The following is a 27035-nucleotide window of genomic DNA, read 5'->3' as shown; positions in this document are numbered from 1 at the left end:
TTTTGGTTTTGGTTTTGCAAGTGTTCCAAGGAGACAAGAGCCAATGAGGTGTTTTATAGGCTTTTGTTATTTGATCCCTTTTTTCTAGATCTTTTCTTTTTCTAGTAGATAGGGGTTACTAAGTTGCAATGGAGCCTTTGGACTCACTTACACACCAAAGGACCTTTGGTTTTGGTTTTGCGGTGTTTCGTGCAAATAAGAGCTGATAATGTATTTTGTGAACTTTTCCCTTTTTTTCTAGGGTATCTTTTTTTCTATTAAGTAGGGGTACTAACCTACAATGGATACTTGAGACTCACTTGCATGATGTAGGGCCTTAAATTGGTTTTTGGTTTTGATTCTATAGGTATTCTAGAAAGACAAGAGCCGATAATGTATTTTTAAAGCTTTTGTAAACCCTTTTGTTAGGGTATTTTATTTTTCTATGAGGTAGGGATCACTAACCTACAATGGAGTCTTCAAGATCACTCGCAAACTGGAGGGCCCTTTGGTTTTGGTTGCGAATGGCTAGGCAAAGTCCATGAACAAGATTCTATAGTGGATCCTAAAGAAAACTATCAACAAGAATTGGGGTGTGGGACTAGGAGCAACATTTTGCAGTGTTAGGCTTCAAGAGGGTGTAGAAGATTGCAATTGGCCAAAACCCTTTCTCTTTGACTTCTAGTCTATTGTGTTGCCAAGTCTTTGAGCTAAGGTTGGAGAGTGGAGTCATCTATTAGAAGAGTCTAAAGAGCATGGGATCATTGACTTCTAGCTTTAGAAGAGAAGCGATTACATGGGTTGTGGATTATGGAAATGGAACAAAGACAAAAGATTTAGGTAGGTGAGATACCAAAATTTGGATATTTGAGTTTAGATATGGGTCCTCATCTTGGAAAGCTTAAGACGTGGTGGTTAGGTCATTATCATCTCGGGGGCAAGGTTGGCTCCAAAACTTTTGAGCTTGCCACATTGGATCATTTAAGCTTTTAAATCCTAATATGATAGACATCGTCCATTGAGTTCATATAATTTAACTAGAATTTGTGGCGATAGCTTAATGAAAGATTAGCCATTTAAGAACTCACATTTGGATGAGATTGAACCTTCCCTACCAAATATAAGAAGACTCAATCTTTTTCCAATTAAGGACCCGGACGATTTTAGTTGAGTCTAGCTGTGGTGTTGTTGCTATATAAATAGAGATATTTCAAACCATATGAATTGAAGAGGTCTATCAAACAAGGGTGCTCCATTGTTTCTCTTATGTTTGCCATTGTAGTTGATGCTATAATTGAACTTCTAGATGTGGGCTTGGCTCCTTTCAAAGAAAAGGATCAAGTGCAACTTTTTAGAGGACTAGACAGAATGACATTGCTCAACTACTAGCTTTATGGCATCTTAAACTGTGCTTAACAAAGTGAAGCTCGTCTTTGAGATCATTTGGATTTCATTTGAAGGTGTCAAGGCTCATATCATTTGGTCTGCTTACACATGCTTGATTTGAATATGGTTCTAAGTTGCTTTAAGGGAGGCATTCGCTAGATGGAAATTCTCACATTCTTGGATTCTCGTTAAAAAGGGTTGTGGACTTAGGGGCAGCCATGGAACATTATGGATTAGATGAAAAACTTGGTCTTAGGAAAGAAGAACCTTATAAATAGAGTAGAGTTTGGATATGCTAATGGTGACAAACTTTCATTACAAATAGAGTAGAGTTTGGAATGCATAAGTTACTTGGAAAGAAGGACATGGTCTTACTTGTGAAAATAAGTTTACAAAGTTTAATGGGTCAAGTGTAGCTCTCTCCTACCTATACCTACTCCAATAGTTCAGCATAGAAAGAACAATGTATTGGGATACTTCCATGATTCGAGACCACTACTTGTTGGACTACCCAATGACACCTAGATAACAATCAATGCAACATGCCGCTATTACGACATCTTGGAGACTTGCAAATATGGGTTTAGATAGAACCGCTTTGTAGTATTATCGCCCTATCTATATGATACCTCTCCCTATGTGAAGGTAGGCACGAGAGCCTTTGCTAATGCAATTTTGTTGAGATAAGCTACTCTACAAGATTGCTTTCCTTGCACAATCATTGGTAATGCAATTTTGCTGAGATAAGCTACTCTCACAAGATTTCTTTCCTTGCATGATCATTGCTACAAATTTTCCTTTGTTACAAAGTATGTACGACTGTGCCTCCAAGGCTTGGGCCTAGTGGTTTGAGTGTTGGGCTACCAACCCTCAGGTCATAAGTTCAAGAGAGGTCATAAGTTCAAGAGGAGTCGTAGCTTGGGGTTGGGTGCGTGTGAGTTGGACCCATTGCTCACCACCGGTACAGGGCGGGGTGCCCCTCGATAGGACCTCGGGTGCGTGAGTGTAGAGTGGGTGTGTTCAAAAAAAAGTATGCACGGTTGCTTTCTGTGCACGCCCTTCCTTTTTCTTGAAGACCAAGGATGTAAAAAGAGGGAAGTGCTACTAAGAAAGGAATGATAAACCCATGCTAAACCACCTGAGAGTGAGAGAGAGAGAGAGAGAGCAACTTTTGTGAATAGATATACTCTTACATTGCTGTGGAGAAGAGAGCGAGAGACAGACTGTGTCTCAGTTCTGAAATGGGGAGCCAACAGGCTCCCGAGTTGTCTGTAGAGGACCGTCTCCTTGGCTACCTCCAGTCTCATCCAGAAATTCCTAACTCTGAAGACTTTGCCATCTCTTCTCATATCGACCATGGAGAACTTCTTAATGTCATCAGAAGCCTCCACGGATTCTGCCTTGTCGACGCACAGGTACCCTTTTGTATTTTTCTCTTCTGTTAACCCGTGGCCGCATTGGCAACCATCCTCACGATTCTGCTCTTTCACTAGGATATCAAGAAGGAGACTTGGGTCCTCACTGAAGAGGGTGAGAAGTATGCGGAATCGGGTTCTCCCGAGGTCCAATTGTTCGAGGCCGTGCCGCCAGAGGGAATCGATCCGAATGTATTGGAGGTGAGTGGCTGGATTTTTTAAACTTGAGTTAATTCACGCTACATGCGATCTTAACAGATCTGTAATTTTTTTACTGCAGGCGAGGATGGGTAAAGAGATGTTTGCTATCGGCAGGCAAAACGCCATGAAAAACAAATGGCTTCAGTTCGAAAAAAATCCATCTTGTATTAAGAGGAAGGTCGGTACTCTTATCAAGAAAACGTTTATATAAGGGTCGATATGGGATTGTGCCGTTAAATGTCTTTTAGGACAATTCGAAATCGGTTTGCAAGTTGACTAAACCCCTCGTTAGCCTGGAAAGAACCTCGAAGATCAATGATCGGCCAATTCGTCTTTCACTGTTTGTTGAGTTGATATTTTGGATGGAGTCCAGGGTTGAAGGGAACCCACTTAGGCCCGGGGTTGAGGGGGGCCTTTGGGTCTTCCTTAGGTGTCACGGGTGTCTATAGGCCCATGAGCATATGCCGAAAGGGCTGCCAACAGCAGCAGCCTTCTGTAGTTTTCTCTCCACAGCTCCAGCCTCTAATAGCATCTCCAGCTACCTGTGGATCAGGACTTCTGTCCACCCTAGCTCTTCCTCTCCAGCCAGCTCCCCCCCCAGCTCTTCAGCCTCTTCTCTGAGGATCAACCAGTTGTATCAAGTTCGTGAGGCTTGGATATATTTTTTGTGTATTGGTGATTTATCAAGGCCTAAGGTAGCGTACTTAAGGTTTTGCAATGAGGTCTGATGCATGCACACGTGTATTCTCGTCTTCACGCTTTTGCATGAAGTCAATTATTACAGACTGGCTTGTGAGAGAAGCTCTTAGCCTCTATGTTTGCAAAATTGATATCCGATCTTTAAAATTTTTTCTTGAGATCGCGAGGAGCAGCAATGAGGGTTTAGCGTGGACGTAAGAGGACACAAGTGTCTTGCCTACCGAGGGTAGCCTCTTCAGGCGTTCTCCTCCCCTCCTTGAGCTTGAATGGAAGGTTCAAGAGATCTAGTGGACCCAAGTATTGCATGTTGTCGACATGCTTCAGGAGGACAACCTAGATCCTTAATAGCCTTCGGGTGCCTGCAAGGCTCAAAAGTAGTTGTCTTTCCCCACTAAATGGTCATGGAGGCATTGTTAAACAAGTCATTCAACTTTAGTTAGAGCAAGAATGTGTGCAGAAAAGAGTTGTAAGGGAGTGTAGGGAAGACAAAGACCGCCTTGCTTGGGAGGCCAAAGAAGGGAGTTGCTCATCTCTCATACGTAGCAAAGTAGGAGAGTTATAGAATTGCCACCGAGGTTTCATTTCCAAGGGTGCTAATGTTTGAAAGGTATGATGTAAGGACCAATTCTTGTTTTTCTTTTTAGCCTTAATCAGTTGAGACCTATTTTCTTAATATGTACCAACAAATTACGACAAGAAGTATGAAGATTGAAGGCCAAGTTCTTTGAGATGTTCTAATTTGTAAAAACCAAATGAGTCAGTCAAATTCTAAAGTAACACCATCATCATCCAAACATTTGTCATAAGCATCAAGTCTATAAAGACCTTTAGTCAATATGCCAGTCAAAACCACGGTAAAGGCATGTGTAGCATCATACACTACACACCTAACACCGTAAAAAAGAACCTGAAAGCCACATGTAGCAATGGCTGAAATAGAAATGAGGTGCTTACAAATGCCTGGAACATAAAGCACATGCTCTAGAGTAACAATACCACTAGAGACTGAAGTAAGAGCAACTTGCCCAATACCTTTCACGGTATAGGATGCATTATTGGCAATTTGGCACATGTGACACTGCCCCCTTGAGATGTATGCTCTAATGAGCTGAATAACTTTGGGCAGGAAGTGATGTGCTTGCTAGCACCATTATAAAAAAACCAGGCATCATGAACTTCTGAAACTGCCATATAAGCATCATGAACATCAGGATTGTACTGACATGTAACCAAGAAAGTCCAATGCTGGTCTTGTGCAAAATTAGTGGACTCATGTTGATCTTCTGCACTAGAAGAACGAGAGACTGCAAGACCATACTCTTTCTTTTTCTTTTCAGATGCTATGCACTTCCTGCATTCAGAAATATCATGCCCAGGTTTCCTGCAATAATTACATCTCTTCTTCTTTTTATTATCCCCTGAAGAAGAGGAACCATGTGAATGATCAGCATGGGAATGAGAGGGTTTTCCAGCTGAACCCTTGCTTTTACCTTTGTGTTAGTGATGGACAACAAATGCTTGATCACTAGCCATAGAAGCATTGTGATTCGCACGACTTTGCTCTCCTGAAGAAGAAGAGCAACCAGTTGGTCAAATGAGAAATGATTGGCATCACCCCCTGCAACCAACCTCAATGTAGTAGCGAAACCTTGATATGAATCAGGCAACCCATCAAGGGTATTAGAAACAAGCTGATAATCAGGCATAATCTCATCAATGTTGGCCAACTACTCTTTCAAATCCATCACATTAGTGAGATAGGCATCCATGTTACAACCCTCTTTAAGTCTTTCAACTGCGTGCAGAGATAGGCAACCCTCGCCTCATTCCGCACTTGTTATAGAGATGCAAGCTGATCCCATGCTTGCTTAGCTGTCATGCAAGACCGGATATGACGGATAATAACCCGTTTCACTGAAAGAGCAATCAAGGCATGTGCTTTGGCATCACTACCATCCCACTGAATCTGCTCGTGTGTAGGAGGAAAAATACTTGTAGCAGGAGGTGCAGGTGTTCTGGAAGTAGCATTAGAACCGTCACCTGAAGACCCATTACCTTGAGAAGAACCAGAGGTAGTAGGTGCAGCACTAGAAGTGGCACTATGTGTGGGCTTGGCCTCAGAACCTGAAACAATATGCCATAGATTCTTGGCAACCAAAACATGTCCCATCATGTATGAACACATGGGATAATTGGTGCCATCAAGCTTGCCATCAGCCCCAAGCATTCTGTCACATACCGGTTGGAGGATGCACATGTGTGAATGATGCATAAATTGGGAAGCATTGGCCCTCCAAATGGGGTGGAAGGATTGCCCGCGTGAGTGTACTTTTGCTATTGACCACTCTAGAATGCTCCTGCAATCCACATACCACATATAAATGCATAATGCCTCATGCACACATTCCATGCATACGAGAGGTCACAACCTCTCATGCCTCTTGGGATCCATCCCTTGGGCATACCCCATTATTCTACCCTTAGGCTATGACTCTTTTATGCCTACCATTTATGCATTCCTACCCATTCCTATCCTAGGACCTACATGTGTGAGTGCGCCCTTTATTCCATATCAATTAACATATCCAATACATTATCCATATGGCATTTAGCCATTTAAACCTACTTAGCCTACCTTCTAATTATTACGTTTGATCATGCTAGCCTAATACATTCTAGACTACAAAATCATGTCGTGACATGTCCTCTTGCTTGGGACATAGATGTCCTCATCTACTAGGTATTCTTCTTTGTTTTCATGGTCTTTAGCACTCATTAGATTCCTGCATAAACTTCCATACAACATCTTCAATGTTTCATTTTCATGTCTAGTACTCATGCCAAACAAGTCCAACGTTAGTATGTTCCTTTAAATCAAATTTCCAAATAAATCAATAAGAAAGACATAGTACTTATCTTTCATGTTGTGTTGTACTCCTTTGCTTTGGACATTCCTACAAAGACTAATTTAACTTTATCCATTAGGGCTAGTAGTAATCCAGATCCGTTCTTCTTTTCCTTTCCAATAAGATACCATTTCCTAATCTCTCTCTCTCATAGGCATGCATTGGTCCAAGTTCCAAGTGACCAGTTTGGAACCATTAGTTTTAGGTTGATCAGACCCAAAACTTACAAGATAGGCCTAACTTACAAGATCAAGATCACTAGATCTTGCTTGAGTACTCATTATAGACCGTACCAATTACTTGAGATCTCTCTAAGGTCACCAGACCTTACTAAGTGCTAAAAAATCCACCGCCTAGTCCAACACCTAGGTAGGACTATGGACCCTTCGAGTGATAATTCCAAATGAATCATTCTTTTAAATGTCCTAACTTCTTAAGATTTCAACTTAACTATCCTAGTCCAATTTAAGGTTACCAAACTTATGGCCATGTATAGCACCCTCTTGCTTGGGAAGAGCCCAAGTACTACCTTGGCTCATCAACCAACCCAACCTAAGATAACGACTTAACCATCTCAAGTACTCCAACTTCAAGACTCTTGGCACCATGGATGTCTTCCAAAGCCCAGCTTGCCCAACGTCTTTGTACGGTACCATTGTGTACATTTCTAAGGTAATAATTGTGCATGTGCTCAATTCTTGAGTTTTTCCTATTTCTAGTGTATGATCCTACATGCAAATGCATCTACTACTTCATTGTCCTACATGCAAATGCATTATTAATTCATTCTTTATCCTAAATGCTCATCTTGAGTTTAAGTAGGTCAATCGTTTGACCCTTGTCATCACCATGCAATTGTGTATTCCATTCTTTTCTAGATGACGAGTCACTTTTGTAGCCTTCATTCGAGTTTCCTCTAGCTACTCCAAATTCGTTCACCATGCAATTGGTTACTCCTCCAAGTTGATACATCACTTGTTATGTCTCCTTCTTCTAGGATTCACGATCTCTTTCCTTGTGTTTTTTTTAAAAATAGTAGTGTTTTGTAGCAATCCCCTCCTTGCTAATTGTGAAGCGACCACGCTTCATCTATGGTACTCCTTGATTTTATGTTCTCATAAGTTCTATATCGTACAAATTACTTCTTTGCCCTTCCCATAACGTCACCACTACCTCATTGTCCAATGTTGCCTCCTCCTTTATCACCACTTCATTTCCCTTTTTAAATGGTCTTTCTCTTTCTATTTCTCTTACTTTATTGTTTTTGAATCCCAATTCTTTTTATTTTCTTTGATATTTCCTCTAACCCCCTTTTTTTTCCTAACCTTTTCTTATTTTTCTTTCTTAATAATCTTCCTTTAAATAAAAAAAAAGCTGTCTTCTATTTTATTTTCTAACCTCGTTTTTATTTTAGCTCTAAAGGGGTAAATAACGAGGGGGGGGTGATTTTTTTTTGGAAATACGAGGGGAGGAAGGGGGAGGGGTTTTCGAAATGGCAAAGTAAGGTACTTAGGGAAAGGGGAGGGGGTTTTTGAAATGAGGGAGGGGGGGGGGGGGGAATTGAGAGATGGTCCTTAAATGCCAGGGCGGCCGACAAACTACAGTTTGGCAGAGGCGGCTGCACTCATGGTAGCATCGACACGTGGCGGCCAAAGGCGGTGGCAAGAGACAGACTGGTGCCGTTGGCGGCGCTTTCATGATGGCGGCGCGCGGGATTCCATGGAGGTTTGCGGGCAGTCTGTCACGGTTGTCAGAAGGTAGAGGAGGCGGCTGCAGCTGGTGGGCTGCACGTAGCACACGGCCTATGCCTCGGAGCACAAGGCCTTATTACACAAAAGTCTGCGCCTTAGGGACGACGGGGAGTCTATGAGACGAGGCCACGTGTGGCGGCTCCTGTAGCCGGGGCTTTGAAGACCCACAATTCACGGCGCGTCGTTGGTCTCCTTTTTTTCTTAAAAAAAGAAATTGCCTATCAACGAAGGATGCACATGTGTGAAGAATGATGCATGAATTGGGAAGCATTGGCCCTCCAAATGGGGTGGAAGGAGTGCCCACGTGAGTGTACTTTTGCTATTGACCACTCTAGAATGCTCCTGCAATCCACATACCACGTATGAATGCATAATGCCTGGAAATGGGTAGTTTATAGAGATGGTAGGGTGATCTTTCGAGAGAGGGTAGAAAAAGAAGTACGAGATGCAGCAGGAGAAGGGGACAGCACATGATGGTGTTTGAACGATGGGGCGAGTATGCAAAACAAATTGAGGATGGTAGTGTGGAATTGTAATGGCACCCTCATGCAGTGTTTGAACGATGGGGCGAGTATGTAAAACAAATTGAGGATGGCAATGTGGAATTGTAATGGCACCCTATGATCCGACCCAGGGGGGTTCTTGGAGACATACCATAACAGAGATGTAATCTTCTACACCGAGACACATGAGAGCCTAGAGAGAGGTCTACCCACATTGACAAGATACACATGGGAGTCTGCCCATAGGAAGGAACTGAGGAGGGATAGTGGAGTACGAGGATCCGGAGGTGTGGCTGTTCTTTTCAGATCATATTTGAGGCCACTCCTTTCTATGATACGAAAGGAGGAGCATGCACGACACATGTGGATTCGGGTCCACACAGCCGACTTTCATTGCAGTATGTTACTTTCCTCTAGACACATCATCCTATGCACGAGAAGTCACTACTGACGAGCACATCCCATATGAGACTATTCATGATGATATCACGGAGTTCTCCAGACACGGGGACACTCTCCTCCTTTTGACTTCAATGCACGTACTGGGAACATACAGGTGGGCCTGTTAGATTTCGATGAGGATTCCCTCATAGTACCGGAGATGGATGCATCAGAGTTGGGGATCGTGAGGCAGTCGGCAGATGCAGCAGCTCAACTAAACCCTAAACCCTAAACCCTTGCAAACCAATGGAACATTGGTTTGCCCCTCACATTTTCCATTGGTTTGCCCCTCACATTAAAATCCTAACCCCTTCTAACCAATGAAACATTGGTTTCCTTGGGCCTAACTTTAAGACCCCTCTAAACCTTGCCTTGCCCCTAGCCTAGTGTGTTCACCTAGGGACTTCTGGGAAGTGTCGCTTCCCTTGGGTTAGCTCCCTAAGCCAAAGTTAGTCACAGTTGGAGACTCTCCATCTTCTGACTGATACAAAAACCAACAAAATTGGCAGGGAAGAATCATCCTGTGAATTACAATGTAAAACTAGCAAGGAATAAACATCCTTCAAATAACAAAGCAGCCTAGAAAGAGGAGACTCTCCAATTTCTGGCTGTTACAATTATTCATACCAATATTACTGCTTTTTACCAAAAGAAAACAAATCTCCTACCGCATGTGGCTGTCCTTTTTTGCTTCTTGTGCTCCCATAGGTTGTTTTCCGTCTACGATTGGGGCAATCTTTGACCTGATGGCCCTCCTCTTTGCAAAGGAAACACTTTCTAGCTTCAAATAGGGCTTGCCGTTCCTCAGGACACGATCTCTCTCTGGTACTGGGCTTACTATCAGGTCTCGGGTCCATATCAAACTTGACTTGGTCTTGGCAAATTTCATTTTCGTGAATGCAAATGTGTGCAATGCATGCAGAATTTGAATGCCAATTGGTCCTCCAATGGGGAAGAGCGCCCTCGTGAGAGTACTTGGTTCTATTTCGACCTACATGCAAGGTGGGAGAGAGATGGCGGATGAATGTAATGTGAATGAAGAATGCTACGTGAGATTCACAATGAAAGGGTGATACCCTTTCATTAATGTCCCTTGAGCTCACTCAAGTTCCATCTTCCCATTTACACCTACCCTTAGCCTATGACCCATGCATCTACCATTCAATGAACCTTAATGCACCCTTCCTTTCCTATTGCCCCTAGGACCTAGACACGTGTGTGCACATTTTTATTAATAGAATAAGTATCACATGTCCAAATTTGATGCCGTCTGAAGCAGTGGCTGCAGCTCGACTAGTCCTATCTACTAAGATGATCCACCGCCATAACAAATCGGTCGGTGTCCATCATAAATACAAATACATGTTACACCATTGGCGTATAATATATAATAATGTTTTCAATGTCTACTAATCACGGATTAGTGATTTCTCTTGTCATGACACTCCCTCTTGCTTGAATGGGCAGAAGTCCTCTTTTGGATCCTCTCTCGTCTCTTTCTCTTGCGTACGCTTCTCTTTTACTTCTGCATTTGCATCTCTTCATAATCTGCAAATATTCTTCTCTTGGCAGTACACGATCTCTTTTGAATCAAAACTTAAATCCCATCTTCAACTTCTGATTCCTCTTGATGCTGAATATTTAAAATGCAGAAGTACCACTGTAGTGCTTCTTCAATATCTCTTCATACTCAGAATTCTCTTCTGAATACCAAGCTGCCGAAATCTCTTTATAGTAACCTGCTCAATAAGCTGAAACATATTCTCAACAAACCGGTTAGTATTAAAACGATTCTCTCACCCAAATGTGTTATTGAACTAGATAGACTTTGGCTATAGATGATTTTGCGATGGAGAACTACTTAGTCTATAGAAACTATACACCTTCAATCTCTTTTTCCAACTCTTCTATTTCAGCCTATTCATCGTATCAGATGCTTTTGTCACCACAATGTAGATATCCTAAGTCAAAGTACAGTTGACCATTTATTTGATCATAATTAAAGAGTTTTATATGTGTTAATTATGGTCAAAGAGTTCTTTTAATGGTCAAAGAATTGACTATGGTCAAAGATGCATCGGTGCGACGCGCGATGTTAGTGAGCCAGCCAAGGTTCAACCTTAGGCTTACGTGGCATAGGCGTTGATGTGGCCAGGTGCCAGTTAGAAGTACACGTGGCAGATGAGCAGCAGGCAGGTGACGTGGTGCTTACACGTGGCAACCACACGTGCGAGCTGACGTGGCAGCCAGCAGGTCCAGCTGATGTGGCAGTGACACGTGGCATGCTGACGTGGCACAAGCATGTGCAGAGAGCAGACACATGGCAGCCAGCCTGGCAGGCCAGTGGTTAAGTTAACCCTGGTACAGTTAATCCTGGTTGGTTGACCCGTGGTTAGTGAAACCCTGGTTAAGTTAACCACAGCTAGTTAACTCTGGTTAGTTGAACCAGTACCTAGTTAGTTCAACGTTGGCCCAGTTAATCTGGCCTAACCAGACCAGTCTGGTTGGTATAACTAGGCTGTGACCAGTCCAGTTAGTCCAGTTGCAGACTAACCAAACCAGAACCAGTTAGTTTGGTTAGAGTAACCAGCCAGTTACTCCATCTGGTTACTGTCACCCCTTTAAAAAAAAAAAAAAAGACAGTTGCAGAGACTGTTTCTGCTAGCAGTTTTCACTTATCTGAGAAAGTATCTACTGTCAGAAACAGCAGAAATCAGAGGAAAAATCAGAGATTTGCAGAAAAAGAATACGCATGCCTTTGAGCAGAGAAAAGAGGGAATCAGATGGCAGAGAAAAGAGGGAATCAGATGCATTCTGAATGTTTTCTTTGCAACAGCCAGAAAAGGGGCAATATAGTTGTTGATGCCTTGGCAACTTTGTGGGTATATGCCTTGAGCTGACAGCCCAGTACTGGCTTAAATTGTGAATGCAAGACACCTCTTGTTGAGGTAAATTTTCTCTTTGAAAAGCGAAGGCAGCGTGCATCAGTTGCATACATAGTGTGTGTGTGAGAAACTTGCAGATCTCAGACGAGTTGTAAGAAAATGGCTCAATCACCTATCCAGTGGGATTCACAAGATAGGGATGTACATCCAAGACAGAGAAGTGTGCAACAAACTCAGCAAGAATTTGAGCAGATGGTACGCACTCGTATACAAGAGATGGAAAATCTCAGAAAGGATCCAAGGGCTCAGCATTTGTTTCAAGCAGAAGCTATGCCTAAGACGTGCCAATGCTAGAGGCACACTCTCGTGTACAGCCAGAGAAAGAGAGATCTCATAGGGGACGGTCTCATAGCAGGAGAGATCGAGGCATCATCACCGATCTCCTAGTCCATCACCATCTACCTCGAGTTCGACTTCTGTATCTTCTTCTTTATCAGATAAACCATCAAGGAAAAGAAGGAAACACAAGAAGTTCAGGAAGAGTAAGTCTTCCAGAGAGACCAAGGAATTCAAAGAGGGAGGTAAATCTGTCATGTTTATGACCTACAATGGACAGTATGGTCATATTGACAAAGCATTGCAGTTCATCAGGCAGTTTGATGCTGCATTTGGTATAGAAATGTTTTCAGAATCCTCCAAATTAAGAATGGTCAGTTTGCACTTGACAGCGACAGCTAGTGCATGGTGGAGTGCACAGACCACAGATGGGTCAGCCCCAAAGAAGTGGAAGGATTTCAAGAAAGCCTTCTACCAGCAGTTTATGCCTAAACAGTTTAGAGATCATGTTCTTCAAGATTGGGACAGTTTACATATGGATGCAGGAGATACAGTGGATGTATATGGATGCAGGAGATACAGTGGATGTGTACAACCAAAAGTTTTGGGATGCTTATTTGCAGGTTGCACCTTTCAAAAAGATCTCTAAAGGAACCCAAATGAGAAAGTAGAGAGCAGGTCTCAGTCAAAGAATCCAGGCAGTAGTGAATGCTTTGGGGGCAAAGAATATTCAAGACCTTATGCATTCAGCTTCAGTAGCTAGTCTTGTGCTGTTACAAGATCCATCTACTGTACTATCCTTGCATGCAGGACGTACTGAAAGAAAGAAAACCGATTTTTTAAAATCAGAAAAGAAAGAGTACCCCAAGGTTGAAAAGAAAGGGTTTCAGCCTCAGAAGCCGAGGGGTACTCAGTTTTCAAAGTCATATAAAGGCAAATCTCCATTCACCCCTGAATAGATAGCTGAATTCCGTAGAGATGGGAAATGCTTCAAGTGTGGCAAAGAGGGGCATGTGGCTGCCCAGTGCCCAGAAAAGCCTTCAATTTCGAAGGGAAAAGAGGCAGAGAAGCCACGGGGACCGCAAAAGCCAATGGCAGGAGGAATTCCTGACATATTGGGTCATGTTTCAAATCCAGAAGAACGAGAATTGCTGCTATCATGGGGTAAAGTCAGAGACCAGCAAGCGCTAATTTTATTCGATCCAGGGCTACTGATAATTTCATATCAGAGGACCTAGCCCTGAGGTTGGGAATAAAGACGGAGGAGTTGGGCAGGGCCTTGGATGCCGATCAGATGTTCTGTGGGAATCCTGTGCCAGTCACTCCCTTGATAGGGAAGCTCCGTCTTCATGTACAGAGTTATGTGGATCAGGAAGACTTCTTCATTTCTCCACTGAAACATCATGATGTAGTCTTGGGAATGCCTTGGTTTCATCGCAAGGCAGTGAAGTTGACTCTTCTTGAAAGAGTGCTGGAGTTTGTGCATAGGGGGAAAAACCAGCGTTTAGTTGCCAGGAATAAAGGGGAGACTATCCCCATTGTATCTGATGTTACATGTGGTAAAGCAATAAAGTCTGCAATTTCCGCGTACATGGTTTTTGTAAAAGAAAAAGAAAATGATATGCATGCTGAAATGAATGATGCAGATTTTGGTGAGATTTTACAGCAAATGCAGGAGGGACAATCCACCAGTCACTATTCCCTGAAAGATGGGTATCTAATGAAAGATGATTGCCTATGCATCACTCAGGAGATGAGGAAAAAGATTTTGGAGGAATGCCATGCACCTCCCTATGCTGGACACAGAGGAATTACAGCAACAACTCTAGCACTAGAGAGGTATTTCTTTTGGCCAGGGATGCGGAAAGATATACATCAGTTTGTTATTGAATGCCTTACGTGTCAAAAAGTGAAGTATGATAGACGGAAGGCACCTGACCTACTTATGCCTCTTCCCGTGCCTCAGGCACCATGGGAAAGTATTACAATGGACTTTATTTTTGATTTGCCAAGATCAAAGTCAGGGAATGATGGGATTTGGACTATCATTGATAGATTCAGCAAGCAAGCTCATTTCATTCCGATTCGCAAAACCATAAAGGCAGATCATATGGCTAAGCTTTTCATGGCACAGATCTTTAAGCATCATGGTATGCCTAAGTCCATTGTTAGTGATCGAGATCCCAGAATGACCAGTCTATTCTGGAGAGCTTTATTTGATAACATGGGGACGAATCTGAATTTTTCTTCTTCTTTCCATCCCCAGACAAATGGTCAAAGTGAAGTAGCAAATTCTACAGCATTGGATATGCTGAAATGCTACGTGGGTGACCAAGGTTCAGACTGGGAAAAGTACCTATCATTGGTAGAGTTTGCTTACAATAATACAGTACACAGCTCTACAGGGAAAGCCCCCTTTGAGGTCATTTATGGAAAGGTGATTTCGCCACCTATCTTGAGGACCAAGGATGAAATATTTGCAGCTGATCAGTTTGTGAGAGACCTCCAGACAGCTTACAGCCAAGTCCGGACAGCAATCGAAAGGTCTCAAGAGAAACATAAAAGAGCTGCAGATAAGCATAGGAGACAGTTAGATCTCAAGAAAGGGGATTGGGTACTTTTGAAGTTTGAAAAAGCTAGGCTCCGCAAGTTTAAAGGCAAACAGAAAGTGTATGCAAAGTTATCTCCTAGATACTATGGTCCTTTCAGGGTTACAGAAAGAATAAATGAGGTTGCATATAGGTTATCATTGCCAGAGCATTGGAGGATTCACAATGCATTCCATGTGAGTCTTCTAAAGAAATTCCAAGGGCCAGAGCCTACAGAGCCAATATCAGAGGATCCACCAGAAGTGGATGAGTTGGAGGAGGTCCTTCAGTCAGAGCAAATTGTGTACCATACTGTACGCAAAGGCCCTCAGGGCAAGGAGTTTTACAGGTATCTTGTAAAATACAAGAATTATACAGCATTAGATGCCAAGTGGATGGACGAAGACATGTTATCCGATCATCCATAGCTTTTGGATGTTTACAAGGAAGCTTTTCAGTTGAGGTTAACTGAATAGAAGACGAGGGGATGTCACCACAATGTAAAAGTACAGTTGACCATTTATTTGATCATAATTAAAGAGTTTTATATATGTTAATTATGGTCAAAGAGTTCTTTTAATGGTCAAAGAATTGACTACGGTCAAAGATACTTGACTCTGGTCAAGTAAACCTGACTTGAGTCGGGGAGACTTGGTTTATTACCAAGAGGGTTAACTATGGTTAACCAGAGAACTACAGAGTTGACTACGGTCATAGAGTGTTGACTTCCGTCAATGAGACTTGGCATGCTCCAAGAGGGTTAACCACGATTAACCAAGATGTGCCAACTTCGGTTGGAGAGTTGTGCCAACTTCGGTTGGAGAGACTTGGGCTATAATTAAGGCGCCTCGACCCTTGGTCAAAGCTCCTTAATTATGATCAAGAGCGTTGACTTCGGTCAACAAGAGAATAAATAAATATATATTTTTATATTCTTATGTGTGCACATGTGTTCAGTGGGGACGCCCACCATGACTAGAATTAGTCCACAGTGTGTTATTTGCATGCAAAGCGCTAACAATTAATGGGTGCCATGGTGGTGCGCTTTAAATTAATTGTTGCAGGTACTAGGAAGAGTGATTTTCCTAAGCGCTACGGGAGCCTAACAAGACTCTGAGAGGTGGTTCGCGTGACCAAGTGCTTCGAAGACTCCAGAGTTGCCCTTAGTGGCATGTAATTAGGAAAGTAGTTTAGAAATTGACAAGTGGCTTGTTGCCAAGAAGGGGAGCCTGAGAGCTCATGTAATGATTCATTCATTCACGTTTTGGATTTTGTATCAGGCAGCTCTACGCTGAACTCTTGTAACAGATTCTCTCTTCAAGAAATAAAATACCTTCAGGGGGGTCTAGCCCGACATGTTGTCTTGGGCCCTAGTTGTGTGTAGAGAGAGAGAGAGAGAGAGCTCTTATGAGAGTGTTTCTACAGTAAATTATGAGCGTGAGGTTCCACGAGAGAGTTAGTATTTCACTTTACACGGATTTTTCTCCGTCTATACTCCACAATGAATATGTCTACTCTCTATTCAGTTCACACATCCATACACCAGTGTTGGCTGAATGGATAGCATTTACTCTTGGTTCTATGTTCACCATAGAGTCTTGGGATGAGGAGGTAGAAGCCTCACCCTCGTGCTTGGATGCTTTGCCTTTTCCTTTTACAGAATTGGTTTTGGCAATTTTGGCTAATAGAGTAGGACATTTATGCCATGGATGCCTTGGTTTATGTTTCTTACATTCGAAACATTTACCCTCCTTAATTAGCTTTTTCTTGTCATCATTAGTCATGGAAGGAAATGGTATCCATCGAGGATGTGATTGGCTGTCAACATTTTGTACAATGGCTTTCTCATTTCCTTTGTTCAGGGTTAACGAGGATTCAATTTCCTCTCAGCAATCTCAGCCAATTTAGTGAGCAGTATCAAGGCCTCATTTTTTCAATACCTTCAAATAAACCACTATCTATGCAATTTTGACATCCACAGTCCATTTTCCCTTGCGATCTTACCATCAGCCATAACATCTACAGCCTGCTTCATTTCCCTCAAAGTTAAAGAGTTTCCAAACATAAATTGTCAAAGTTTTGGACAGCTTTAGCTCTGGCCTGCTACAATTTCATCCTAGCTCTCATTACCTCCCTATTAGGTACCATTTCATTTTGGTTTTTTTTCATGATTAACATAAAGGTTCCTAAGTGGGTCTATCAATGTTCCTTGCCCACTACTCTCTGAAATACACTTTGCTATCATTCATCCTGACTTGCTCTTGTATCCTCACCCTTCTTTTTAACTTCAATCAATTGTTGCTGATCTTGATTATCTCCATGCCTAGCTTCAGCTTCTAACCTTTCAAAGCATCTATTCTCTTTCTTTTTTCCCCTTGAAAAAGACTTCTATTAAGTATGAAAAATACCCGCGTGAGCAAGCTCACAACAGAAATACATCATGTTGTACATGAGGAGACCCCCCCTAAAATAGGGAACAGAAAATTCAAAATGAGCTGGAAAGAAACCAAGGTTGGGGCTGAAAGTACTACCTCAACCCTGCTGTAGTCTCTAAGGAAAAGGGGGAACCCATCCATTCCCTAAGGAATATAACCCTCCTGGCTGAGGCTGCCCGAGAAGAATCCTGCATGCTCGCCCAACTAGCCATCAATGTGTGAAAGGTGTCAGCCCAAATACTAGCCGGGTTGTGCGAGGGATGGACCTAAGATCCATCTAAGGCCTCTGTGCATCTAGCCCTCCAAATTTGCCAAGTAGTGATGCTAGCCAGTATCTCCCAAGCGGTATCCCCATCAGCATGTATTAGTCTATAGCGGGAGATAAGCACATCCTCTAGAGAGCAAGTTTCGACCGGGGCACTTTTTACTCCAACTAGTGGAGGTTTTTTCCCCCGAGCTTGGCAGGCACACTTCCATGTGACCTGCAGGGTGTGCTTAGCAAGCACAACCTTATCCATGTATATGATGTGACTTTAGTCACATCTTCTGAATCAATCATTCGAGCTTTGTGTGCTTGCTCTCTCCTCGTGTGTCTCGTCTCTGCACCAACAAGGATGATAAAAGGAAGAAGTATTTAGCAACCCTAACCCCGAAAGTGAGGTATGAGCCTACACCTAAGGTGTCACCCTACACTCCCAACACATAGGTGCTAACAAACCCCCCTGGAGTGAAGTGGTGACAGTATACAAGGCAAATGTGATATCAATCACCAAAAGGAAGTAAGTTCAGAAGCTTGCGAAAGCCTTCGAACTTCTCACGAGACAATGCTTTGGTGAATATATCTGCCACATTGTCATGTGTAGGCACATAGATCATGCTGATTTCTGAGGCAGACAATCTCTCTCTGACATAATGATAATGAACCTCAATATGCTTTGTGCGAGCATGGAAGACGGGATTCTTCACAACTGCCAAAGCACTCTGACTGTCTGTAATAATAGAGGTAGCAGACTCCTGTCTCATACCCAAATCAGCAAATAATCGCCTGAGCCAAACACACTCAACGGTGGTTGTGAAAGCTGCCCTGTACTCAGCTTCACAACTGGAAGTGGCCACGGAGGGTTGCTTCTTACTCAACCAAGAGATGCATGACTGCCCAAAGTAGAAGCAAAAACCTGAAGTGGACACTCTTGTGTGAAAGCATCCTGCCCAATCGGAGTCACAGAAAGCATGCAGCTGTGGATCAGCCCCCTTGGGAAAGAATAAACCAAGTTGCATAGTACCGATCAAATAGCGGAACACCCGCTTAACAGCCTGCCAATGCTTGGTTCTTGGGCAATGCATGAATCTGGTCAATAAGGAGACCCCAAACTGAATATCTGGCCGTGTATTGCATAAATAAATCAAACAGCCCACAGCCTGCTGGTACAATGTTTGAGCAAAAGCATCCCCAGAATCTTCAATGCTGAATTTCATCCCAGTCTCCACAAGAGTTGCAACTGGCTTGCAATCTTGGAAAGAGAACCGCTGAAGCAACTTCTGGATGTACTTAGTTTGTATCAGAACAATACCATCATCCCGCTGTATAAACTGAATGCCCAAATAAAAATGCAAAGGGCCCAGATCACTCATCTCAAATGAAGGCTGCAATATTTTGCTCATTGGGGCCTGTGAGCAGCATGTCATCAACATATAAAACAATGACCAAAAAAACATCCTGAGTCCTTTTAACATAGAGGGTACTCTCAGTTGGACTGTTGCTGAATCCCTGGGCAACCAAATATGTGTGTATCTTTTCATACCAAGCTCTAGGTGCCTGCTTAAGGCCATACAGAGCTTTGCGAAGCCTGCACACCAAGTGTTCCTGTCCATCCTGCACAAATCCACGAGGCTGTGTAACATAAACCTCCTCATGCAAGTCTCCATGTAGGAACGCTGTTTTGATGTCCAACTGATGTACTTGCCATCCATGATGGGCTGCCATGGCGATCATGCATTTGATAGTGGTCATGCGAGAGGTAGGGGCAAAGGTTTCATCAAAATCAATACCCTTTTGCTGAGCATACCCTTTCGCAACGAGTCTTGCTTTGAAGCGGTCTACTGAACCATCAGCCTTCCGCTTAATCTTGTAGACCCATTTAGTACCAATGGCCTTTTTGCCTGGAGGCAATTCAGTTAAGTGCCATGTTTCATTTTGCATGATGGAATCATATTCTGAATTCATGGCTGCCATCCAATTTCTGTCCTCTGCAGCATCCTCAAATGTCAGAGGTTCTTCATCACTGCGGGTGCTCTGAAAGGCATAATCAGTAAACAACCCAGATGCATGATGAGATTTTGCACGAGTCCTCGCAGGTAAAGGAGTACGTAACCTGCTGTCCCGTAATGTTTCAATCAGCCACCTGGGCCCCCGTTTGGATGACTGAATGGCTGTCCTTTCCTCATCAACTGCCTGGTCAATATTTGCCTCATCTATAGGCATATCTGGTTCAGCCACAATAGGCTGATTAGTTGCTGTACCGGCCTGCATAATAGCATGGGGAATCAAACTGGAATGTTCTGAAAATGAGGGACCTTCAGTTGTCATGGGCAGCATTTGTTCAAACACATCCCTGGAGTAGACATCAGGCTGTTTTTGACAGGACAGCAATGGCTGAGTGGAATCCTCAGCAAAAATGACATCCCTGCTTGTAATAATCCTCCTGCTGGATGGATGATACAGCCGGTACCCTTTTGCTTTCAACATTGTACCCTACGAAAATGCATTTGAGAGCCTTATCATCAAGTTTAGTATGATGTTGTTGTGGCACATGTGCATAGGCCAAGCAACCAAATACTTTGAGATGAGCAACAGAAGGCTTCTTACCATGCCATGCCTCATACGGGGTGAGATTATGCAAGGCCTTTGTGGGACATCTGTTAAGTACATAATTTGCACACATGAGAGCTTCCATCCAGAACCTGTTGGGCAAACCTTTGCCTTTGAGCATACATCTATCCATCTCCATTTCCGACCTGTTTTTCCTTTCAGCGAGCCCATTTTGCTCTGGGGTGTATGGAGTGGTACACTGATGGATGATGCCTCTCTCTGCAAGATATGCATGAAATTCCTTGGACATGTATTCTCCCCCTCTATCAGTGCGAAGTGTCCCCACTTTTTCTGAGGCATAATTCTCAACCTGAGTAATAAAATGTCTGAATTTTGTAAACACCTCTGACTTCTCCTTCAATGGGTAGAGCCACATGAAACGAGAGAAATCATCAATGAAAGTGACAAAATACAGATATCCCCAAATAGATGGAGTCCTCATAGGACCACAAACATCACTGTGTATAAGCTGTAATCTACGGACAGCTCTGACAGTCCCATCTTTGGGAATCGGTGTGCGATGCATCTTCCCCAAGATACATCCCTCGCATACATGGCGAGTCGGAATATGTATGTGTGGCATCTCGGACACCATTTCATGGCTGTGTAAACGCAGCAAACTTCTGAAATTGAGATGGCCAAATCGAGCATGCCATAATTCAGCATTTGTCAACTGTGATGGGGTGGTGGTGAATAAAGCATCATGCAAAGCACTCTCATAGTGATCAAGTCTGTAAAGACCGTGGCATAAAGTTCCAGAAGCCACAATTGTATCACCATCACTAATGTCATGTACGGTGCATCTGTCATCCAAAAACTTCACCATTAAGCCACCACGGGCAATGGCTGAAACTGAAAGCAAATTCTTTTTGATGCCAAGCACCCATAGCACATCAGAGAGTGTAAATGCACCACCATTTGCTGCGGTAAGTACAATCTTTCCCACTCCTTGCACAGGATGGGAGGAGTTGTTGGCACATGTCACCGTGCCTCCATGAGAACCAGCTGCATAAGATGTAAACAAATCCTTCTGTGAGGTAACGTGCTTGCTAGCACCACTGTCAAAATACCATACATTGGCATCACTCACAGATAGGCATCCATCAGGAATAGACGGATTGTAACTGCATAACACTGCAAAAGCCCATTCCTCATCATGGGAGGATGTATAAGTGTAATTTGCAGCCTCTTTGTTATCCGACTTGGGGACATTATCCGTCACTGCTATGCTGGCCCCTTTGCTCTTTTCCTTCTCAAGCCTCTTGCGACATTCATTAATGTAGTGTCCTGGCTTCCTGCAATAGTTGCACTTCCCCTTTTTCTTGGGTTTATCACCCTCTTTTTCATACTTGCCAAATGGCTGGCCTGCATCTTTCTTGGGCTTGCTGCCCCCCTGAAATGCAGCCTTACCTTTGCCCTTCTGGCTGGCAATAAAAGCCTGATCAGCCACACGCATTACGGTCCTATTATATCTGGACTGCTCCTCTTGCAAGAGTACAGAAACAAGCTCATCGAAGGTAATTGAATTGGGATTACCCTTCATCATAAGCTGCATAGTAGTGGACACATTCTGATACGTGTCGGGGATGGCCCGCAACACTGTAGAAACCAACGAGGCATCCGGAATAATCTCATCCACAGATGCTAATTGCTCTCGTAAATCCTTTATCTTCGTGAGATAATCATCCATGGAATCACCATCAAGCATAGGAAGAGTCTCCAATTTCCTCTTCAAGTATGCCACACGGGCTTCATTCCTGACTTGGTACAACTTTGCCAAATTTTCCCAAGCTGCCCTTGCTGTTTTGCATGACCGGATGTGAGGAATAATGCTTCTTTTAACAGATAATGCAATCAAGGCATGTGCATTGGCATCTCGGCCATCCCATCGACTCTGCTCTGTAATCCGAGATGACTCACCCTTTGAACTAGGTGAAGGAGCATTTGTTGGTGCATGTGGACGCAACTGAGTGCCATCCACAATGCCCCAAAAACCTTTGGCCACAAGCACATGTCGCATCATGTACGACCAGAGAGGATAGTTGGTCCCATCCAATTTATCTTCTGCAGAGAGCAATCCAAAAACATCCCTTTCTGCCATTGCAATTGCACATAATTTTCCCAAATTTCTTCAAGAAATTGTACTGCAAAACTGAAAGCCCCAAATTTCGAGCTTGAAATTGCAACCAGAAAGGGGCAATAGCACAGAAAGCCCCAAAATTTGCAATTTCAACAGAAAGCCCCAAATGTTTGGACTAAATCTGCAGATCTGTCTGCAAGATTCAAAAGATGTGACTAAAGTCACATCATATACATGGATAAGGTTGTGCTTGCTAAGCACACCCTGCAGGTCACATGGAAGTGTGCCTGCCAAGCTCGGGGGAAAAAACCTCCACTGGTTGGAGTAAAAAGGTGCCCCGGGCCTACACCTAAGGTGTCACCCTACACTCCCAACACATAGGTGCTAACAATCCTCACTCTTCTCAGGTAGCTCTAAAGAGAGTTTCCAGAACCTAGCTGTAAATTTAGCGTTACTCTCATTTTTGAATTGCCTCAACCTTTCCCAGTGGAAGGTCAATTCTTCTTCATGCCTCGGAGGCATGAAAGTGGCCTTAACCTGCTCTACAAATTTGAGGCTCTTTTCCCGTTTGTGATAAGGACCACCACATTAAAGCATCCTTTTATAGATGCAGTGTGGCAAGAGCAAGCTTCTAATGGTCGGTCTTATCTTGATGAGCAAAATATAGCTCAAAATGGCGAATCCAATTGAGGATTTTATCCGCCTCTCTTGCTCGATCATACTTTGGGAACTCTATTCTCTCTCGGGGTTGGAATTTAGCTCTCTTTGAGGGGGTACTTAAATCGTCATCCCCAAAATTCAGCACTCTCTTAGTCCCTAATTTTGTCATAATGGATTGTTCAATCATATGGCTAAGCTGAGAATCCAGCTTATCAACAGGAGACTTCTCTCTCCCTCTTGCACTTAGATTGTAATCCATGTGTATGGGATTTTGAGTTAAAGGCGTAAACTCAACGCCTTGCTCTTGGATGAACTCGTTTCTCCCTTCATTTCTGAAGGAAAACTCCCTATCAAGAGTTTCTTGAAGGAGAGATGAAGGTAATTCTATACGTGGGTTATCATACTCAATACGTGTGTAACTCTCATCTACATTATCCTCTTCAAGAGGAGTTGATGGTGTTCTCTCTCTATGTCCTCGTAGTGGAGGAAAAAGGACAAGTTTATTATTAAATATCCCTCCTCCTTCCATTCTTTCCTTCTAGTAATACAAGAGAAAATAGCTTGCTGTAATTTGAGAAAAGGGGTTTATTTTACAGCAAAAGTCAAGTGTTGTAGAGTTGGTGGTACTTATCCGACTCCCGCTTCGCTTGTGTCGAAAAACTACTTCATTTGACCTCTTCTTCCTCTTTAAGAGTTGGTGGTACTTATCCTCTTCAAGAGGAGGTGATGGTGTTCTCTCCCTATGTCCTTTTCGTAGTGGAGGAAAAAGGACAAGTTTATTATTAAATATCCCTCCTCCTTCCATTCTTTCCTTCTAGTAATACAAGAGAAAATAGCTTGCTGTAATTTGAGAAAAGGGGTTTATTTTACAGCAAAAGTGAAGTGTTGTAGAGTTGGTGGTACTTATCCGACTCCCGCTTCACTTGTGTCGAAAAACTACTTCATTTGACCTCTTCTTCCTTCTCTTTTAGCCTTTCTTCCTTGTTTTTATGCTGTGAACTGGTATACTCCGTTTGGGCTAATTGTTTTGAGAGGAATGGTGCTCTAGATACTGTTAGGGTGGGTACTTGATGGGTGGATCACCCCCTTAAAATCTTGTTCCAATCCGACTTTCCGTTGGGGAGAACGGGAGGGGTCTCTTTTACTCACGGTTTTAAGGGTCTATTCACACCGGGGGGGGGGGAGTCACTCCATTAGGACACCCTGTTCCCCGTCCAAAGACCACAAAAATCAGAGAAAGTCCTTGCCTCATGGCTTCCAAAGTCGAGGAATCGTGGCTTCCAGGACTGCAGCAAATGTACAGCCCTATTTCACACGGGGTCCTTGTAGAGGTCTGTTTCATAGACAGATTTTCCGCACACAGATTTTTCACACGGGTCCCTACCAGAGGCTTGTTTCGCGCACGGATTTATAGGCTCCCATATCCTTCCGCGTCCATGCAGGCCTCCTGCTTCCCGCGCCCTTTCTTCCGCCGGCAGCTCTCTGCGCGTGGCCTTCTTGCTGCTCTCTTGGCCTGCACCTTGCGTGCAGTCTTCGCCCACGCGTCGCCTCCTTCTACGACTCTTTTTCACGCAGCCTTCTCGTACGCTCGCGCTTGTTGTCCGTACCTCTGTCCCGCACACTCTTCTGTCCTGGTCGTGGATTGTCACAGCTCTGATACCAAATGTGAAGAAACAGCCTTCTCAAGAATGCAAATGTGTGCAATGCATGTAGAATTTGAATGCCAATTGGCCCTCCAATGGGGAAGAGCGCCCTCGTGAGAGTACTTGGTTCTATTTCGACCTACATGCAAGGTGGGAGAGAGATGGCAGATGAATGCAATGTGAATGAAGAATGCTACGTGAGATTCACAATGAAAGGGTGATACCCTTTCATTAATGTCCCTTGAGATCACTCAAGTTCCATCTTCCCATTTACACCTACCCTTAGCCTATGACCCATGCATCTACCATTCAATGCACCTTAATGTACCCTTCCTTTCCTATTGCCCCTAGGACCTAGACACGTGTGTGCACATTTTTATCAATAGAATAAGTATCACATGTCCAAATTTGATGCCGTCTGAAGGAGTGGCTCCAGCTCGACTAGTCCTATCTACTCAGATGATCCACCACCATAACAAATCGGTTGGTGTCCATCATAAATACAAATACATGTTACACCATTGGCGTATAATATATAATAATGTTTTCAATGTTTACTAATCACGGATTAGTGATTTCTCTTGTCATGACATGAACCCTGGAGTCATCCCTTGTATGAGAGCATAGGCTGTAGTAGCATTCTCAATCAGCTGAGATATGTTGGAGAGCTTTGTCTTGGTGCAATAGTCACGAAGCTCCTTTGGTAGCACGCAACAATACTTTTCTACCTGCTCAGACAATGATTCTGTCCTATACAAACTGATTGGCAATAAGGCCTCCCAGAACTTTTTGTTATACTCTTCAAGATTCTTACAGTTTGCAGCATCCAGCTTATGCCATGCCGTCATTATATCCACTTCAAAAGTGGTGGTGAGCCAAGCAGATGAGAAAACTTGCTTGAACTCAACCCAAGTGTTAGGGGCTTTACCTTGCAAAAGCAAATTGGTCCACCATTGGAGTGCGTTACCCTTCAAGAAGGTGGCTGCCTTTCGTACCTCGAGAGACTCTGTGGAATGACCACCGGAATAGGTAGCATCAAACTGTTGCACAAATGTCAGAGCCTTCAATCTGTCCTGCATCCCATTGAAAGTTTCAAACTTCATAGCTGCCCCTCCCTCCTTATAATCTTTCAGCTTACCTTTGAGAGTAAGATTATGAAAAACGGGGGGCTGTAAATATGGTGGAGGCATCGTGGATCCCATATTTTGTGCCATATTGCCTGTGCCCATGGTGGAGTTGACCATTGCAGATCACATTCCCTGCATCTATGGTACACTCCAAGTGTTGCTCATCATTCCTGGCATCCCTATCTGCATACCGGGCTGCATCCCTATGTTTGCATACATCATATTGGCATTTGCAGGGGGCATTCCACCCTCCATATGCTGCTGCAAATTCTACATTCCTGGCTGGAAACTACCCAAGTATGTACCAGGCATACTAAGCCCTTCTGTGGGCTGTCCCACAATTGACTGAAAAACTGATCCTCCGCCAAAATATCCTGGATGCTTCATGGGTTGAGGGAGGACTTCCTGTGAATGAAAATTATTGACATTACCCGCCACAGGGGTGATTGTGGGCATCTCTAGTGGCTGTCCACTGAAAGATACACGCCTCTGAGTCTTCTTATGCTTTGTCTACTTCTTCTCAGTTGTCTTTTTGCTTCCAGGAGGAGCATTACTACCAGGAGAAGCTTGCATAATCTGCGTGAAAGTTTGTTGCAACTGTGACAGGGGTCCCACTGCACTTCGCATTCATAATTGAAAAAGGGCATTGGGATCAAGCTCCTCCGCCTCATCTACCTTGTCCTCCGAATCCTCAGTTGCATGCTCAGGAGAAACATGCTGTCCCTCATCATTCTGTTCTTCTTTACCCTGATTGGTGTTGTGTTCCTCCTCAAAGCTGTCTACTTCCTGCTCGGAGATAGTTAATGATCTCTCGCGGTGTGACATGATTGTTGATAATAAAAATGCAACGGGTCTTTCTTCACCCTACACTCCCAGGGATCACCTTTGTAGTAAGATGGTGATATCCTAGCAATGGAACCATTGTAACCGGCCTTCAGTTTTCTAAAAGGCAGTAGACCATAACTTGCATTACATATTCATTATTCACAGCCACATTGCATCATTTCCAACCACTTAACTGTAACAATACCACTTAGAAACAAATTGAGAAATAACTGGATGGAGGCTAGAGTGCCCCTGCTCAATGAAACCAAGTACAAGACACCACACTGGCCCCAAACTCTTGGCGCC

The 27035-nt window shown here is 43.4% G+C and overlaps 1 protein-coding gene and 1 pseudogene across 3 annotated transcripts in view; one reads left to right on the top strand and one right to left on the bottom strand.

Annotated features, from left to right (window-relative positions):
* The first annotated feature begins 2394 nt into the window (after nt 1–2394).
* Nucleotides 2395–27035, top strand: part of LOC147880521 (phenylalanyl-tRNA synthetase, putative / phenylalanine-tRNA ligase) — a 127885-nt gene continuing 103244 nt past the window's right edge. For all 3 annotated transcript variants that reach the window (XR_015540559.1, XM_087370718.1, XM_087370717.1), the window contains exons 1-3: nt 2395–2780; nt 2859–2981; nt 3061–3159. Coding sequence is in view for 2 of the 3 variants with exons in the window: in XM_087370718.1 (XP_087226844.1) it covers nt 2607–2780; nt 2859–2981; nt 3061–3159 (396 nt within the window). In the remaining variant the exon portion in view is untranslated. The remainder of the gene's footprint in view (nt 2781–2858; nt 2982–3060; nt 3160–27035) is intronic.
* Nucleotides 18288–19007, bottom strand: LOC147880522 (secreted RxLR effector protein 161 pseudogene; annotated as a pseudogene).

The sequence above is a fragment of the Dipteris shenzhenensis genome, chromosome 32, assembly GCF_047967505.1.
Source record: "Dipteris shenzhenensis isolate YYH24624 ecotype China chromosome 32, Dip_SZ_1.0, whole genome shotgun sequence".
Lineage (NCBI taxonomy): Eukaryota > Viridiplantae > Streptophyta > Polypodiopsida > Gleicheniales > Dipteridaceae > Dipteris > Dipteris shenzhenensis.
The sequence above is the reverse complement of the archived record's forward strand: the minus strand, read 5'-3'. Positions and strand labels throughout refer to the sequence as shown.